The sequence below is a fragment of the Tachyglossus aculeatus genome, chromosome 7 (genome assembly GCF_015852505.1).
Source record: "Tachyglossus aculeatus isolate mTacAcu1 chromosome 7, mTacAcu1.pri, whole genome shotgun sequence".
In the NCBI taxonomy this organism is placed as follows: Eukaryota; Metazoa; Chordata; class Mammalia; order Monotremata; family Tachyglossidae; genus Tachyglossus; species Tachyglossus aculeatus.
The window spans coordinates 5,642,144-5,662,266 of record NC_052072.1 but is presented as its reverse complement, the minus strand read 5'-3'; the positions used below and the strand labels follow the sequence as shown (position 1 = coordinate 5,662,266).

The window sequence follows — 20,123 nt, the reverse complement described above, 5'->3', positions numbered from 1 at the left end:
CTGCCCACCATGTGTTTACCGTCTAGAGGGGGAGTCAGGCGTGAAAATAAATGATGAATTTCCCAAGCGCTCAGTCCAGTGCTCTGCACACAGTAAGCGCTCAATAAATACGATTGAATGAATGAATGAATTTAGGATAAATCCTTCAGGGGTCAGGGTGGGGTGAATGTCAGGGTGTCAAGGAGACAGATCCAAGTGCACAGAAGCCACAGAGTCGCACAGGAGTAGGGGACATGAGGAGGCCTTCCCATACTGAACCCCACTTTTCCTGTGCTCCTCCTCCCCTCCCCATCACCCCGACTCCTTCCCTCTGCTCTACTCCCCTCCCCGCCCCACGGCACTTATGTCTAAATGTAAATCTTATTCTCTTTATTTTATTAATGGCGTGTATAGATCTATAATTCTATTTATGGAATTAGAATATAGAGTATAGGATTCTATGTTCTCGACTGTGAGCCCGCTGTTGGGTAGGGACACCCAACACCCTACCACCTTGGTCACCTTGTATCCCCCCCCCAGCACTTAGAACAGTGATCTGCACATAGTAAGCGCTTAACAAATGACATCATCGTTATTATTATTATTATTATATTTACCCAGGTAAGTATACTTGCTATTCTATTTATTTTATTTTATTAATATGTTTTGTTTTGTTGTCTGTCTCCCCCTTCCAGCCTGTGAGCCCACTGTTGGGTAGGGACCGTCTCCATATGTTGCCAACTTGTACTTCCCAAGCGCTTAGTACAGTGATCTGCACACAGTAAGCGCTCAATAAATATGATTGAATGACTGAATGAATGAACTTTTAGAATATAGAATATAGAATTCTATATTCTTGACTGTGAGCCCGTTGTTGGGTAGGGACCGTCTCCATATGTTGCCAACTTGTACTTCCCAAGTGCTTAGTACAGTGCTCTGCACACGGTAAGCGCTCAATAAATATGATTGAATGAATGAATGAATGAACTATTAGAATATAGAATATAAAATTCTATATTCTAGACTGTGAGCCCGCGGTTGGGTAGGGACCGTCTCTATGTGTTGCCAACTTGTACTTCCCAAAGCGCTTAGTACAGTGCTCTGCACACAGTAAGTGCTCAATAAATATGATTGAAAGAATTAGAATATAGAATAAAGAATTCTATATTCTAGACTGTGAGCCCACTGTTGGGTAGGGACCGTCTCTAGATGTTGCCAACTTGGACTTCCCAAGCGCTTAGTACAGTGCTCTGCACATAGTAAGTGCTCAATAAATATGATTGAAAGAATTAGAATATAGAATATAGAATTCTATATTCTAGACTGTGATCCTGCTGTTGGGTAGGGACCGTCTCTGTATGTTGCCAACTTGTACTTCTCAAGCGCTTAGTACAGTGTTCTGCACACAGTAAGGGCTCAAATGTGAGCCCACTGTTGGGTAGGGATCGTCTCTGTATGTTGCCAACTTGTACTTCCCAAGCGCTTAGTACAGTGCTCTGCATACAGTAAGCACTCAAATATGAGCCCGCTGTTGGGTAGGGACCGTCTCTATAAGTTGCCAACTTTTACTTCCCAAGCGCTTAGTACAGTGCTCTGCACACAGTAAGTGCTCAATAAATACGACTGAATGAATGAATTATATATTCTCTATAGAATAGAGAAGCAGCGTGGCTTAGTGGAAAGAGCCCTGGCTTTGGAGTCAGAGGTCATGGGTTCAAATCCCCACTCCGCCACTTGTCAGCTGTGTGACCTTGGGAAAGTCACTTCACTTCTCAGTTCCCTCATCTGTAAAATGGGGATTAAGACTGTGAGCCCCCCATGGGACAACCTCATCACCTTGTAACCTCCCCAGCACTTAGAACAGTGCTTTGTACATAGTAAGTGCTTAACAAATGCCATCATTATTATTATCGTTATTGTTGTTATTAATTATTTACATTGATGCCACTGATGCCCATCCACTGGCTTTGTTTTGTTTTGCTGTCTGTCCTTCCCCCTTCTTGACTGTGAGCCTGTTGTGGACCGTCTCTATCTGTTGCCGACTTGGACTTCCCAAGCGCTTAGTACAGTGCTCTGCACACAGTGAATGCTCAATAAATACGATTGAATGAATGAATGAATAGGGATTGTCTCTGTTGTCGAATTCTTTCACTCAACCGTGTTTATTGAGCACTTAATATGTGCAGAGCACTGTACTAAGTGCTTGGAAAGTACATGATGTGTATATATCTATAATTCTATTCATTTATAATGCTGCTACTGATGCCTGTTTACTCGTTTTGATTAATTACTTTACTAATTGATTAATTAGAATTACCTTTAATTCTATTTGTCCTGACGACTTGACACCTGTCCACATGTTTTGTTTCGTTGCCTGTCTCCCCCCATCCGAGACCGTTTTTGGGTAGGGACCGTCTCTATATGTTGCCGACTTGGACTTCCCAAGCGCTTAGTACAGTGCTCTGCACACAGTAAGCGCTCAATAAATACGATTGAATGAATGAATGAATAGGGATTGTCTCTGTTGCCGAATTCTTACACTCAACCGTATTTATTGAGCGCTTACTGTGTGCAGAGCACTGTAATAATAATGATGATGGTATTTGTTAAGCACTTACTATGTGCGAAGCACTGTTCTAAGCGCTGGGGGGGAAACAAGGTGATCAGTTGTCCCACGTGGGGCTTACAGTCTTAATCCCCATTTTACAGATGAGGTAACTGAGGCACAGAGAAGTCAAGTGGCTTGCCCAAAGTCACACATCTGACAAGTGCCGGAGCCAGGATTAGAACCCATGACCTCCGACTCCCAAGCCCGTGCTCTTTCCACTGAGCCATGCTGCTTGGAAAGTACATGATGTGTATATATCTATAATTCTATTTATTGATTACGGTGCTACTGATGCCTGTTTACTCGTTTTGATTAATTACTTTACTAATCGATTAATTAGAATTAGCTTTAATTCTATGTGTCCTGACGACTTGACACCTGTCCACATGTCTTGTTTTGTTGTCTGTCTCCCCCTTCTAGACCATGAGCCCGCTGTTGGGTAGGGACCGTCTCTAGATGTTGCCAACTTGGACTTCCCAAGCGCTTAGTCCGGTGCTCTGCACACGGTAAGCGCTTAATAAATATGATTGAATGAATGAATACAACTGAACGATGAATGAACAGTCAATCAATCAATCATATTTATTGAGCGCTTACTGTGTGCAGAGCGCTGTACTAAGCACTTGGGAAGTACAAGTTGGCAACATATAGAGACAGTCCCTACCCAACAGTGGGCTCACAGTTTAGAAGGCACTGAGGAGGTTACAAGGTGATCAGATTGTCTCACGGGGGGCTCACAGTCTTAATCCCCATTTTACAGACGAGGTAACTGAGTTTAGACTGTGAGCCCACTGTTGGGTAGGGACTGTCTCTATATGTTGCCAACTTGGACTTCCCAAGCGCTTAGTACAGTGCTCTGCACACAGTAAGCGCTCAATAAATACGATTGATTGATTGATTGAAGTGACTTGCCCAAAGTCACACAGCTGACCATTGGTGGAGCCGGGATTTGAACCCATGACCTCTGACTCCAAAGCCCGGGCTCTTTCCTACTGAGCCACGCTGCTTCTCAACAGGGCCTGGCAGGGTCAATAGTAAATGCTTAAGAAATAGAAAAACAAAAGCGCGAGGTTTCCTGACGACCCGGGGCCCTTACCTTTGTGGAGAAGGGGATGTGAACGGAGACGACGATCTCTCCGGGCTGGAGGTCAGCGCTTGGAGATCTGGACAGGAAAGGGCCATCAAGAGGAAGTTGCCTCTCTCCTCCTACTGAATGAACAAATCAACCCAGTTGATTAATAATAACTATAATCATCCCAATCAGAATATTTGTTCCATGCTTACTAGGTGCCAAGCAATAATGATTGTGGTTAATAGCCGGGGCATTTGCTAAGCGAAGCAACGGGGCTCAGTGCAAAGAGCAGGGGCTTGGGAGACAGAGGTCATGGGTTCAAATCCCCACTCCGCCGCTTTCAGGTATACATATATACCTGTATATATCAATCAATCAATCAATCGTATTTATTGAGCGCTTACTGTGTGCGGAGCACTGTACTAAGCGCTTGGGAAGTGCAAGTTGGCAACATATACAGGCCCTACCCAACATCATCATCATCAATCGTATTTATTGAGCGCTTACTGTGTGCGGAGCACTGTACTAAGTGCTTGGGAAGTGCAAGTTGGCAACATATAGAGACGGTCCCTACCCAACAGTGTGGGCTCACAGTCTAGAAGGGGGAGACAGAGAACAAAACCAAACATACTAATAAAATAAATAGAATAGATATGTGCAAGTAAAACAAATAAATAAATAAATAAATATGTATATATGTTCGTACATATTCATTTATTTTACTTGTACATATCTATTCTATTTATTTTTAAATAAATAAATATGTATGTATGTTTGTACATATTTATTTATTTTACTTGTACATATCTCTTCTATGTATTTTATTTTGTTAATATGTTCGGTTTTGTTCTCTGTCTCCCGCTTCTAGACTGTGAGCCCGCTGTTGGGTAGGGACTGTCTCTATATGTTGCCGACTTGGACTTCCCAAGCGCTTAGTACAGTGCTCTGCACACAGTAAGTGCTCAATAAATACGATTGATTGATTGATTGATTTCAGCTGTGTGACTTTGGGCAAGTCACTTCACTTCTCTGTGCCTCAGTTCCCTCATCTGTAAAATGGGGATTAAGATTGTGAGCCCCTTGTGGGTCAACCTGATCACCTTCCCCCTTCCAGACTGTGAGCCCACTGTTGGGTAGGGACCGTCTCTACACGTTGCCAATTTGTCCTTCCCAAGCGCTTAGTACAGTGCTCTGCACACAGTAAGCACTCAATAAATACGATTGCATGAATGAATGAATGAATCACTTTAATAATAGTAATAATAATAATAATCATGGCATTTATTAAGCACTTACTATGTGCAAAGCACTGTTCTAAACGCTGGGGAGGTTACAGGGTGATCAGGTTGTCCCACGGGGGGCTCACGGTTTTCATCCCCATTTTCCAGATGAGGGAACTGAGGCGCAGAGAAGTGAAGTGACTTGCCCAAAGTCACCCAGCTGACAGTTGGCGGAGTTGGGATATGAACCCATGACCTCTGACTCCAAAGACCGGGCTCTTTCCACTGAACCACGCTGCTTCTCTTGTACTTCCCAAGAGCTTAGTACAGTGCTCAGCACACAGTAAGCGCTCAATAAATACGATTGAATGAATGAATGAATGAATAGAGAAGCAGCGTGGCTCAGTGGAAAGAGCACGGGATTTGGAATCACAGGTCAGGGGTTCAAATCCCGGCTCCGCCACTTGTCAGCTGTGTGACTTTGGGCAAGTCACTTCACTTCTCTGTGCCTCAGTTACCGCATCTGTAAAATGGGGGTTAAGATTGTGAGCCCCACATGGGACAACCTGATCAACTTGTATCCTCCCCAGCGCTTAGAACAGTGCTTTGAACATAGTAAGCGCTTAATAAATGCCATTATTATTATTATTATTATCATCATTATCATTGTTAATAGTTCAGGCGAGATCAGAGGGCTGGTCACACACTGGGAGACAGAAGGACTGCTGTGTGCCCGTGGGCAAGTTGCTTCACTTCTCTGGCCCTCAGTTCCCTCATCTGGAAAGTGGGGATGAAGGCTGGGAGCCCCATGTGGGACAGGGATTGGGTCCAACCTGTTTAACTTGGATCTGCCTTAGTCCAGTGCTCTGCACACAGTAAGCGCTCAATAAATACGATTGAATGAATGAATGAATCGGCCCCAGAGCTTAGAACTGCGCCAGGCACATAGTAGTAATAGTAATAATAATGATGGCATTTATTAAGCACTTACTATGTGCAAAACACTGTTCTAAGCGCTGGGGAGGTTACAAGGTGATCAGGTTGTCCCACTGGGGGCTCACATTTCATCCCCATTTTCCAGATGAGGGAACTGAGGCACAGAGACTAGTAATAAAAATAATAATGGCATTTATTAAGCGCTTACTATGTGCAAAGCACAGTTCTAAGCGCTGGGGAGGTTACAAGGTGATCAGGTTGCCCCACGGGGGGCTCACAATCTTCATCTCCATTTTCCAGATGAGGGAACTGAGGCACAGAGAAGTGAAGTGACTTGCCCAAAGTCACACAGCTGACAAGTGGCGGAGTTCGGACTTGAACCCATGACCTGTCTCTATAATGTTGCCAACGTGTACTTCCCAAGCGCTTAATACAGTGCTCTGCACACAGTAAGTGCTCAATAAATACGATTGATTGATTGATTGACCTCTGACTCCAAAGCCCACGCTCCTTCCACTGAGCCACGCTGCTTCTCTAAATGCTTAACAAGTACTATTATTATTATTATTATTATTATTATTATTATTATTATTATTTCCCTCCCCCCAGGCCCGATTTCCCATGGGAGGAAAGTTGTTACCTTGGGAGATGAGATTGAGTAGAGCCCCGCCGGCTGCGAGAATGGGATTCAGGTCGGAAAAGTTGGGCCTGCCTACGACGTGCCCGCCTAACGTCTGGAAAGAAAAATGGTCGGTACCCAGATGGGCGCGTGCAAACAAAACAACACACAGACACACAAACACATGGAGAATTTATTACTCTAATTATTTATTTTATTTGTACATATTTATTCTATTTATTTTATTTAGTTAATATGTTTTGTTTTGTTGTCTGTCTCCCCCCTTCTAGACTGTGAGCCCGCTGTTGGGTAGGGACCGTCTCTATAGGTTGCCAACTTGGACTTCCCAAGCGCTTAGTCCAGTGCTCTGCACACAGTAAGCGCTCAATTCATTCATTCAATCGTATTTATTGAGCGCTTACAGTGTGCAGAGCACTGGACTAAGCGCTTGGGAAGTACAAGTTGGTAACATATAGGGCTCAATAAATACAATAGAATGAATGAATGGAGAAGCAGCGCGGCTCGGAGAAGCAGCGTGGCTCAGTGGAAAGAGCCCGGGCTTTGGAGTCAGAGGTCATAATAATAATAATAATAATAATAATAATAATAATAATAATGGTATTTGTTAAGCGCTTACTCTGTGCAAAGCACTGTTCTAAGCGCTGGGGTAGATACAAGGTAACCAGGTTGTCCCACGGGGGGCTCACAGTCTCAATCCCCATTTTCCAGATGAGGGAACTGAGGCCCAGTTCCCTTTGACGCCCAGGCCCGGGCTCTGACCATTAGACAGCACTGCTTCCCGGCTCCCTTCTATCCCACTGAGAGAGGCCAATGTCTGGACCACTTCCATCCATCCATTCATTCATTCAATCGTATTTATTGAGCACTTACCGTGTGCAGAGCACTGGACTAAGCGCTTGGGAACTACAAGTTGGCAACATAGAGAGACGGTCCCCACCCAACATCCAGACATGATGATAATATAATAAATAATATATGATAAATAAATATAATATAATAATAGAGAAGCAGTGTGGTTCAGTGGAAAGAGCCCGGGCTTTGGAGTCAGAGGTCATGGGTTCAAATCCCGGCTCTGCCACTTGTCAGCTGTGGGACTTTGGGCAAGTCACTTCACTTCTCTGGGCCTCAGTTACCTCCTCTGTAAAATGGGGATGAAGACTGGGAGCCCCCCAACCTGATCACCTGGTAACCTCCCCAGTGCTTAGAACAGTGCTTTGCACATAGTAAGTGCTTAATAAATGCCATCATCAACATTATTATTATTCTCTGTGCCTCAGTTCCCTCATCTGTAAAATGGGGATGAAGACTGTGAGCCCCATGTGGGACAACCTGATCACCTTGTAACCTCTGCAGCACTTAGAACAGTGCTTTGCACATAGTAAGTGCTTAATAAATGCCATTATTATTATTATTATTCTCTGTGCCTCAGTTCCCTCATCTGTAAAATGGGGATGAAGACTGTGAGCCCCCTGTGGGACAACCTGATCACCTTGTAACCTCCGCAGCACTTAGAACAGTGCTTTGCACATAGTAAGCACTTAATAAATGTCATTAATATAATATAATATAATGCAAAATAATATAATGCAATATATAATATAATATAACATAACATAATATAACATAACATAATATAACATAACATAACACAACAACATAACATAACATAACATAATATAATATAATATAATATAATATAATATAATATAATGTTATATAATAATAATATGTAATAATAATAATGGCATTGCCCAATAATGTGCCCAAAGTCACACAGCTGACAATTGGCAGAGTTGGAATTCGAACACATGACCTCTGCCTCCAAAGCCCGTGCTCTTTCCACTGAGCCACACTGCTTCTTATAATAATAATAATAATAATAATTATTATTATAATGGTATTTGTTAAGTGCTTACAATATGCCAGTCACTGTACTAAGGGCTGGGGTAGATACCAGATTGTGTAGATGGGATAGATGGGGTTGGAGCCAAACAGGGCTCTCAAGTCTCAGTGGAAAGAGCCCGGGCTTTGGAATCAGGGGTCATGGGTTCAAATCCCGACTCCGCCACATGTCTGCTGTGTGATCTTGGGCAAGTCACTTCACTTCCCTGGGCCTCAGTTCCCTCATCTGTAAAATGGGGATGAAGACTGTGAGCCCCACGTGGGAGAACCTGACCACCCTGTATCCTCCCCAGTGCTTAGAACAGTGCTTTGCACACAGTAAGTGCTTAACAAATGCCAATTATTATTATTATTATTATTTGACAGATGAGGGAACTGAGGCCCAGAGAAGTGAAATGACTTGCCCAGGGTCACCCAGCGGGCAAATGGCAGAGCCAGGATTAAAACCCTTGACCTTCTGATGCCCAGGTCCGTGCTCTATCCACTACGCCAGGCTGCAATCAATCAATCAATCAATCAATCGTATTTATTGAGCGCTTACTATGTGCAGAGCACTGTACTAAGCGCTTGGGAAGTACAAATTGGCAACACATAGAGACAGTCCCTACCCAACAGTGGGCTCACAGTCTAAAAGGGGGAGACAGAGAACAGAACCAAACATACCAACAAAATAAAATAAATAGGATAGAAATGTACAAGTAAGATAAATAAATAAATAAATAAATAGAGTAATAAATATGTACAACCATATATACATATAAACAGGTGCTGTGGGGAAGGGAAGGAGGTAAGATGGGGGCGTGGAGAGGGGGACGAGGGGGAGAGGAAGGAAGGGGCTCAGTCTGGGAAGGCCTCCTGGAGGAGGTGAGCTCTCAGCAGGGCCTTGAAGGGAGGAAGAGAGCGAGCTTCAGTCTGTGAGCCCCACGGGGGACAGGGGCCGTGCCCAAACCGATTACCTTGTATCCACCCCAGCGCTCAGTACAGCGCCTGGCACATAAGAAGCGCCTAACAAATACCGTGATTATTAATGATTAATGATCGTATCCCGATTTCCGGGCCCAGTAGGGAACGTACGGCCAGGTTTCTGAGGGGTGGTCCTGCCAGGGTCTTCAAGTGCTTCAGGAGGGCCCGGAATGTCTTTGTCTTCTCCTTTGGCTGCTCCGAGACCACCGACGCCAAGATTTCCTTCATCTGGTCAAGGCTGTGCCCGGCACCTAGTGTCACCCCTGAAATCACACCAGCGAACAGTCCAGTTTGAGTGGGATCTCTTCCGCCACGAGTTCCAGCGATAAGAACAGTGCTTCACACATAGTAAGCGCCTAATAAATACCATTATTATTATGGTTATTAAATTGGCCCAAATAGCACCTAGCATCACCCCTGAAATCACACCATCGAACAGTCCAGTTTGAGTGGGATCTCTTCCACCACGAGTTCCAGCGCTTAGAACAGTGCTTCGCACGTAGTAAGTGCCTAATAAACACCATTATTATTATTCTGGTTATTAAATTGGCCCAAATAGCACCTAGCATCACCCCTGAAATCACACCATCGAACAGTCCAGTTTGAGTGGGATCTATTCCGCCATGAGTTCCAGTGCTTAGAACAGTGCTTCACATATAGTAAGCACTTAATAAACACCATTATTATTTTTATTGTTATTAAATTGGCCCAAATTGGACCCAGAATCACCCCTGAAATCACACCATCGAACAGTCCAGTTTGAGTGGAATCTCTTCTGCCATGAGTTCCAGCACTTAGAACAGTGCTTCGCACGTAGTAAGTGCCTAATAAACACCATTATTATTATTCTGGTTATTAAATTGGCCCAAATAGCACCTAGCATCACCCCTGAAATCACACCATCGAACAGTCCAGTTTGAGTGGGATCTCCTCCGCCACGAGTTCCAGCGCTTAGAACAGCGCTTTGCATGTAGTAAGCGCTTAATAAATACCATTATTATTCAATTGGCCCAAATAGCACCTCGCATCACCCCTGAAATCACACCATCGAACAGTTCAGTTTAAGTGGGATCTCTTCCGCTATGGGTTCCAGCACTTAGAACAGTGCTTCACATGTAGTAAGCTCTTAATAAACACCATTATTATTCAATTGGCCCAAATAGCACCTAGCATCACCCCTGAAATCAATCAATCAGTCAATCGTATTTATTGAGCGCTTACTGTGTGCAGAGCACTGTACTAAGCCCTTGGGAAGTACAAGTTGGCAACATATAGAGACGGTCCCTACCCAACAGCGGGCTCACAGTCTAGAAGGGGGAGACAGAGAACAAAACTAAACATACTAACAAAATAAAATAAATAGAATAGACATGTACAAGTAAAATAAATAAATAAATAAATAAATAAACAGAGAAATAAATATGTACAAACATATATACAGGTATATACATAAATACAGGTGTTATTAATAAATACCATTATTATTATTATTGTTATTAAATTGGCCCAAATAGCACCTAGCATCACCCCTGAAATCACACCATTGAACAGTCCAGTTTGAGTGGGATCTCTTCCGCCACGAGTTCCAGTGCTTAGAACAGTGCTTTGCACATGGTAAGTGCTTAATAAATACAATTATTATTATTATTGTTATTAAATTGGCCCCAATAGCACCTAGCATCACCCCTGAAATCACACCATTGAACAGTCCAGTTTGAGTGGGATCTCTTCTGCCACGAGTTCCAGTGCTTTGAACAGTGCTTCACACATAATAAGCGCTTAACAAATACCATTATTATTATTATTATCAAGTTGGCCCAAATAGAATGCTAATCATAATAATTATGGCATTTGCTAAGTGCCATTATGGGGCAAGCACTGGAGGAGAAAAAAGAGCATCACATCGGACACAATTCCTGCACATAATAATAATAATGGCATTTGTTAATGATCAGATTGTCCCACGGGGGGTTCACAGTCTTCATCCCCATTTCACAGAGGAGGTAACTGAGGCACAGAGAATAATAATAATGATGGCATTTATTAAGCACTTACTATGTGCAAAGCACTGTTCTAAGCGCTGGGGGAGACACAAGATGATCAGGTTGTCCCACGGGGGGCTCACAGTCTTCATCCCCATTTTGCAGATGAGGTAACTGAGGCTCAGAGAGGTGAAGTGACTTGCCCAAAGTCACCCAGCTGACAAGCGGCGGAGAGGGGATTTGAACCCACGGCCTCTGACTCCAAAGCCCGGGCTCTTTCCACCGAGCCACGCTGCTTCTGTAGTACAGCGTTCTGCACTCAGAAGGGCTCAATAAACACCACCAATTGATTAATCGACCCCATACGGGATTCTCAATCAATCAATCAATCAATCGTATTTATTGAGTATTTATTTATTCATTACTCTATTTATTTATTTATTTTACTTGTACATATCTATTCTATTTATTTTATTTTGTTAGTATGTTTGGTTTTGTTCTCTGTCTCCCCCTTTTAGACTGTGAGCCCACTGTTGGGTAGGGACCGTCTCTGTATGTTGCCAATTTGTACTTCCCAAGCGCTTAGTACAGTGCTCTGCACATAGTAAGCGCTCAATAAATACGATTGATGATGATGATGGTGATTGAGCGCTTACTGTGCCCAGTTCCCCCATGGGTGAGCAGAAATGTCAGCTCCCTGTGGGCAGGAAATGTGTCTACCAACCCTGTTATAGGAGAAGCAGCTTCTCAACTCATTTAGAGAAGCAGTGTGGCTCAGTGGAAAGAGCCCGGGCTTCTTCTAGACTGTGAGCCCACTGTTGGGTAGGGACCATCTCTATATCAATCAATCAATCAATCAATCAATCAATCAATCCTATTTATTGAGCCCTTACTGTGTGCAGAGCACTGGACTCAGTGCTTGGGAAGTACAAGTTGGCAACATATAGAGATGGTTGCCAACTATATGTTGCCAACTTGTACTTCCCAAGCACTTAGTCCAGTGCTCTGCACACAGTAAGTGCTCAATAAATACGATTGATTGATTGACTGATTTGGAAGAGAACAATAGATAGATAGATAGATTAGATAGATAGATAGATAGATAGGTAGATAGATAGATAGATTGATTGATTGATAGAAAAATACACATTGTTCTACCAAATGAACAAGCCAGATCAGATATTTTGAAGATTCACGCGGGACCCATCACCAAACATGGCGAAATAGGTTAAGTTAGACTTTATCAATTGCAATTTTATTTGATTTTTCTGTTCAAGGCTACAAATCGGATGTGGTGGATGAAAGAAAATGTTAGGTGGGGCAAGCGGTTGAAGTGCTCTGGACTGGCCTGTTTATTCCGGTTAGATAATAATGGTGATATTTGTTAAGTGCTTACTATATGCCGAGCACTGATAGAAGCAGGTGAGCTAGGATGAACGCAAGTATTTTGATGAACGCAATATTTATTACTCTATTTATTTTACTTGTACGTATCTATTCTATTTATTTTATTCTGTTAATATGTTTTGTTTTGTTCTCTGTCTCCCCCTTCTAGACTGCGAGCCCGTTGTTGGGTAGGGGCCGTCTCTAGATGTTGCCAAATTGTACTTCCCGAGCGCTTAGTCCAGTGCTCTGCACACAGTAAGCGCTCAATAAATACGATTGAATGAATGAATGAACAACTCACCCTGCTCAGAAATCGTCAGGACATGCAGCTGTGGAATCCAGGTGGGCGAGATGATCACGGGGTGAAACACGCCTTGGAATTTCATCTGCGGCCCTGAAGGGTAAAAATCGATAGAAGGAAGTTTCAGGGAGATGGAAATATTGGCGTTCATTCCTTCATTCAATTCAGCCTGGCTCAGTGGAAAGAGTATGGGAGTCAGGGGTCATGGGTTCAAATCCCGCTCCACCAAGTGTCAGCTGTGTGACTTTGGGGAAGTCATTTCACGTCTCTGAGCCTCTCTGTAAAACGGGGATTAAGACCGTGAGCCCTCCTTGGGACAACCCGATCACCTTGTAACCTCCCCAGTGCTTAGAACAGTGCTTTGCACATAGTAAGTGACTAATAATAATAAAATAATGGCATTTGTTAAGTGCTCACTACGTGCAAAGCACTGTTCTAAGCACTGGGGAGGATACAAGGTGATCAGGTTGTCCCATGTGGGGCTCACAGCCTTCATCCCCATTTTACAGATGAGGGAACTGAGGCCCAGAGAAGTGAAGTGACTTGCCCAAAGTCACACAACTGACAATTGGCGGAGCCGGAATTTGAACCCATGACCTTTGACTCCCAAGCCCGGGCTCTTTCCATTGAGCCTCACTTAATAAATGCCATTATTATTATTATTATTATTTATTGAGCGCTTATTGGGTGCAGAGCCCTGTTCTAAGCGCTTGGGAGAGGACAATAGAACAATAAATAGACACATTCCCTGCCTACAGTGAGCTTACAATCTAGAGGGGGAGAGAGGCATGAATAGACATAACCGATCACCTTGTAACCTCTCCAGTGCTTAGAACAGTGCTTTGCACATAGTAAGTGCTTAATAATAATAATAATAATAATGGCATTTGTTAAGTGCTTACTATGTGCAAAGTGCCGTTCTAAGCACTGGGGAGGGTACAAGGTGATCAGGCTGTCCCACGTGGGGCTCACAGCCTTCATCCCCATTTTACAGATGAGGGAACTGAGGCCCAGAGAAGTGAAGTGACCTGCCCAAAGTCACACAGCTGACAATTGGCAGAGCCGGGATTTGAACCCATGACCTCTGACTCCCAAGCCCAGGCTCTTTCCATTGAGCCACGCTTAATAAATGCCATTATTATTATTATTATTTATTGAGTGCTTACTGGGTGCAGAGCCCTGTTCTAAGCGCTTAGTACAGTGCTCTGCACACAGTAAGCGCTCAATAAATACGATTGATTGATGATTGATTGATTGGGAGAGGACAATAGAACAACAAATAGACACATTCCCTGCCCACAGTGAGCTTACAATCTAGAGGGGGAGAAAGGCATAATAGACATACATAAAGGACAGATTCATTCATTCATTCACTCAGTCGTATTTATTGAGCGCTTACTGTGTGTAGAGCACTGGACTAAGCGCTTGGGAAGTCCAAGTTGGCAACAGATAGAGACAGGCCCTACCCAACATTCATTGATTCATTAAATCAGATTTATTGAGCGCTTACTGTGTGCAGAGCACTGTACTAAGCACTTGGGAAGTCCAAGTTGGCAACAGATAGAGACGGGCCCTACCCAACATTCATTCATTCATTCAATCGTATTTATTGAGCGCTTACTGTGTGCAGAGCACTGTACTAAGCGCTTGGGAAGTCCAAGTTGGCAACATCTAGAGATGGGCCTTACCCAACAGCGGGCTCACAGGCTAGAAGATCTGGACATAAGTGGTGTGGGGCTGGGAGAACTGGGCAGGGCGATGCAGAAGGGAGTGGGAGATGAGGAAAAGTGGGGCTTAATCTGGGAAGGCCTCTTGGAGGAGATGGGCCTTCAATAATAATAATAATAATGATGGCATTTGTTAAGCGCTTACTATGTGCAAAGCACTGTTCTAAGCGCTGGAGGGGTTACAAGATGCTCAGGTTGTCCCACGTGGGGCTCACAGTCAGTCCCCATTTTGCAGATGAGGTAACTGAGGCTCAGAGAAGTTAAATGACTTGTCCAAGGTCACACAGCAGACATGTGGTGGAGCCAGGATTCGAACCCATGACCTCTGACTCCAAAGCCCGTGCTCTTTCCACTGAGCCACGCTGCTTCTCTATAATAATATAATTTCTCTTCAATAATAATAATAATGGCATTTGTTAAGTGCTTACTCTGTGCAAAGCACTGTTCTAAGCGCTGGGAGGAATACAAGGTGATCTGGTTGTCCCATGTGGAGCTCACTGTCATCATCCCCATTTTACAGATGAGGTAACTGAGGCTCTGAGAAGTTAAGTGACATGCCCAAGGTCACACAGCAGACACGTGGTGGAATCAGGATTCGAACCCATGACCTCTGACTCCAAAGCCCGGGCTCTTTCCACTGAGCCACGCTGCTTCTCAATAATAATAATAATAATGGCATTTATTAAGTTCTTACTATGTACAAAGCACTGTTCTAAGCGCTGGGGAGGATACAAGGTGATCAGGTTGTCCCACAGGGAGCTCACAGTCTTCACCCCCATTTTCCAGATGAGGGAACTGGGGCCCAGAGAAGTGAAGTGACTTGCCCAAGGTCACCCAGCTGACAAGTGGCAGAGGTGGGATTTGAACCTGTGGCTTCTGACTCCGGAGCCTATGCTCTTTCCACTGAGCCACGCGGGAAGAGTGATTGTCTGGCGGATTTGAGGAGGGAGGGCGTTCCAGGCCCGAGGCAGGACGTGGGCCGGAGTTTGGCGGCGAGACGGGCGACATCATGGCATTAGAGGAGCCAAGAGAGTGGGCTGGGTTGGAGAAGGAGAGTATTCATTTATTCATTAATTCAATCGTATTTATAGAGCGCTTACTGGGGTAGATACAAGGTGATAGGGCGGTCCCACATGAGGCTCACAGTTCTTGGTCCCCATTTTGCAGATGAGGAAACCGGGGCACCGGGAGGTGGAGTGACTTGCCCAGGTTCACACAGCGGATGGGTGGCGGAGCCGGGATTAGAACCCACAAGCAGCGTGGCCCAGTGGAAAGAGCCCGGGCTTTGGAGTCGGAGGTCACGGGTTCAAATCCCGGCTCCGCCAGTTGTCAGCTGTGTGATTTTGAGCAGGTGACTTGGCTTCTCTGTGCCCCAGTTCCCTCATCTGGAAAATGGGGATGAAGACTGTGAGCCCCCCGTGGGACAACCTGATCACCCTGTTACCTCCCCAGCGCTTAGAACAGTGCTTTGCACACAGTAAGTGCTTAATAAATGCCATCATTATTATTATTATTATTACTACGCGCATGTTGTTCTTACTTAGATAAGCAGCGGGACTCAGGGGAAAGAGCCCGGGCTTTGGAGTCAGAGGTCATGGGTTCGAATCCCGACTCCGCCACATGTCTGCTGTGTGATCTTGGGCAAGTCACTTAACTTCTCTGAGCCTCAGTTCCCTCCTCTGTAAAATGGGGATGAAGACTATGAGCCTCACGTGGGACAACCTGATCACCCTGTATCCTCCCAAGCGCTTAGAACAGTGCTTTGAGAGGCAGCGTGGCTCAGTGGAAAAAGAGCCCGGGCTTTGGAGTCAGAGGTCATGGGTTCGAATCCCGCTCCGCCACATGTCTGCTGTGTGACCTTGGGCAAGTCACTTCACTTCTCTGAGCCTCAGTTCCCTCATCTGTAAAATGGGGATTAAGACTGGGAGCCCCACGTGGGACAACCTGATCACCTTGTATCCCCCCAAGCACTTAGAACAGTGCTCTGCACATAGTAAGTGCTTAACAAATGCCATTATTATTATTATTATTATTATTATTATTATTAGATACAAGGTGATCGGGTTGTCCCACATGGGGCTCACAGTTCTTGGTCCCCATTTTGCATTAGAGGAGCCAAGAGAGTGGGCTGGGTTGGAGAAGGAGAGTATTCATTCATTCATTCATTCAATCGTATTTATTGAGCGCTTACTGGGGTAGATACAAGGTGATCGGATGGTCCCACATGGGGCTCACAATTCTTGGTCCCCATTTTGCAGATGAGGAAACCGGGGCACCGAGAGGTGGAGTGACTTGCCCAGTTTCACACAGCGGACGGGTGGCGGAGCCGGGATTAGAACCCACAAGCAGCGTGGCCCAGTGGAAAGAGCCCGGGCTTTGGAGTCGGAGGTCACGGGTTCAAATCCAGGCTCCGCCAGTTGTCAGCTGGGTGACTTTGGGCAGGTCACTTGGCTTCTCTGTGCCTCAGTTGCCTCACCTGTAAAATGAGGATTGAGACTGTGAGCCCCCCCGTGGGACAACCTGATCACCTTGTAACCTCCCCAGCGCCTAGAACAGTGCTTTGCACACAGTAAGCGCTTAATAAATGCCATCATTATTATTATTATTATTGTTAATAATAATAATTATTGTGTGTTGGGGGTGGTAATTTTTTTAAATTCTTTGGCCTGAAGTATCAAAGACAGCCGTATAAAAAATGATGTCTATAAACTCTCTGTGGGCAGATTGAGACTGTGAGCCCCCCGTGGGACAACCTGATCACCTTGTAACCTCCCCAGCGCTTAGAAAAGTGCTTTGCACACAGTAAGCGCTTAATAAATGCCATCATTATTATTTGTTAATATATTTTGTTTTGTTGTCTGTCTCCCCCTTCTAGACTGTGAGCCCACTGTTGGGTAGGGACCGTCTCTAGATGTTGCCGACTTGGACTTCCCAAGCGCTCAGTCCAGTGCTCTGCACACAGTAAGCGCTCAATAAATACGATTGATGATGATGCAGAGCACTGTCCTAAGAGCTTGGGAAGTCCAAGTCGGCAACGTCCAGAGACGGTCCCGACCCAACAGCGGGCTCACAGTCTAGAAGGGGGAGGCAGACAACAAAACAAAACATTAACTGTGAGCCCGCTGTTGGGTAGGGACCGTCTCTATGTGTTGCCGACTTGGACTTCCCAAGCGCTTAGTCCAGTGCTCTGCACACAGTAAGCGCTCAATAAATACGATTGATTGATTAAATAAATAGAATAAATACGTACCAGTTAAATAAGTAAATAAATAGGGTAATACATATGTACAAACACATATACAGGTAGTGTAGTGAGGTGAGAGTGAGAGTAGGGAGGTGACTCACCCAGGGAGCTGTTTCCCAAGACCCAAGGGTGTTGTGAGAAGCACCCCTGCCCCTCTACCTACCCACTGTGGTGTTCCCCATCACCAGAGGCGCTTCGGGATGCTTCTCTCTCAGTTCCAGAAGATCTTTTAGGGTCGCCGGAGAAATCCAGGTGATCCTCTCCCCGTGGAAAACCAGCGTTCTCTTCTCCCCGTCTTCTGCCATTCTCTACGGGGACGCAAACCAAACGAAATGCGCTTATGTTGCCAACTTGTACTTCCCAAGCGCTTAGTCCAGTGCTCTGCACACAGTAAGCGCTCAATAAATACGATTGATTGATTGATTGACATCAATCGGTGGTATTTATTGAGCGCTTGCTGTGGGCAGAGCACTGTATTTAACGCTTGGGAGAATACAGTCCAACAGAGGCGGTAGACTACTGTCTTCACTCCTCCCCATCAAAAATAATCGCGGCCCACTGCAATCCCGTTTTTGGCCCTTAAACTCCACTCGATAATCAGTCCACCTCCATTTTTTTTTGGAGGAACTGAAAGGTCATATTTGTATTCATTCAATCGTATTTACTGAGCGCTTACTGTGTGCAGAGCACTGTACTAAGCGCTTGGGAAGTACAAGTTGGCAACATATAGGGACGGTCCCTACCCAACAGTGGGCTCAATCAACCAATCAATCAATCGTATTTATTGAACGCTTACTGTGTGCAGAGCACTGTACTAAGCGCTTGGGAAGTACAAGTTGGCAACATATAGGGACGGTCCCTACCCAACAGTGGGCTCAATCAATCAATCAATCAATCGTATTTATTGAGCGCTTACTGTGTGCAGAGCACTGTACTAAGCGCTTGGGAAGTACAAGTTGGCAACATATAGAGACGGTTCCTACCCAACAGTGGGCTCACAACTATCACCTTTCCACATGTTTTGTTTTGTCGTCTGTCTCCCCCTTCTAGACTGTGAGCCCACTGTTGGGTAGGGACCATCTCTGTTGCCAACTTCTACTTCCCAAGCGCTTAGTACAGTGCTCTGCACAGAGTAAACGCTCAATAAATACGATTGAATGAATGAATGAACTCCCTGCCCACAACAAACGTGCCCACTAATTCTGTTGTATTGCGCTCTCCCAAGCGCACGGAGTAAGCGCTCAATAAATACCTTTGATTTATTGATAGAGGATAATCTCCCTCTCTAGACTGCAAACTTATTGTGGGCAGGGAACGTGTCCGTTTATTGTTCTATTTTATTCATTCGCTCAATCGTATTGATTGTTCATTCAATTCATTCATTCAATCGAATTTATTGAGCGCTTACTGTGTGCAGAGCACCGTATTAAGCGCTTGGAAAGTACAAGTTGGCAACATCTAGAGACAGTCCCTACCCAACAGTGGGCTCACAGTCTAGAAGGGGGAGACAACAAAACAAAACATATTAACAAAATAAAATAAATAGAATAAATATGTACAAGTAAAATAAATGGAGTAATAAATCCATACAAATATATATACATATATCCAGGTGCTGTGGGGAGGGGAAGGAGGTAAGGAGGGGGAGAGGAAGGAGGGGGCTCAGTCTGGTAAGGCCTCCAATTATGTGCTTACTGTGTGCAGAGCAATCAATCAATCAATCAATCAATCGTATTTATTGAGCGCTTACTGTGTGCAGAGCACTGGACTAAGCGCTGGGAAAGTACAATTCAGCAACAAAGAGAGACAATCTCTGCCCAAAACAGGCTCACAGATGAGGTAACTGAGGCCCAGAGAAGTTGTGACTTGCCCAAAGTCACACTGCTGACCGGTGGTGGAGCCGGGATTAGAACCCAGGTCCTTCTGACCCCCAGGCCCGAGCTCTTTCCACCAAGCCACGCTGCTTCTCTAATGGGGAAGCAGCGTGGCTCAGTGGAAAGAGCACGAGCTTTGGAGTCAGAGGTCATGGGTTCAAATCCTGGCTTCGCCACTTGCCAGCTGTGGGACTTTGGGCAAGTCACCTCACTTCTCTGGGCCTCAGTTCCCTCATCTGTAAAATGGGGATTAAGACTGTGAGCCCCATGATGCTTTGCACATAGTAAG

At 44.9% G+C, this 20,123-nt stretch overlaps 1 protein-coding gene across 1 annotated transcript in view; it reads right to left on the bottom strand.

Moving 5' to 3' along the window:
• The window catches only part of AOX1 (aldehyde oxidase 1), a 153,648-nt gene that overhangs the window by 87,791 nt on the left and 45,734 nt on the right, over window positions 1–20,123 (bottom strand). Inside the window, exons 9-13 of the mRNA XM_038749208.1 lie at window positions 18,124–18,268; window positions 12,990–13,082; window positions 9,432–9,583; window positions 6,456–6,549; window positions 3,684–3,793 (exon numbers count right to left, since the gene is read on the bottom strand). Coding sequence (XP_038605136.1) covers window positions 3,684–3,793; window positions 6,456–6,549; window positions 9,432–9,583; window positions 12,990–13,082; window positions 18,124–18,268 — 594 coding nt within the window. The remainder of the gene's footprint in view (window positions 1–3,683; window positions 3,794–6,455; window positions 6,550–9,431; window positions 9,584–12,989; window positions 13,083–18,123; window positions 18,269–20,123) is intronic.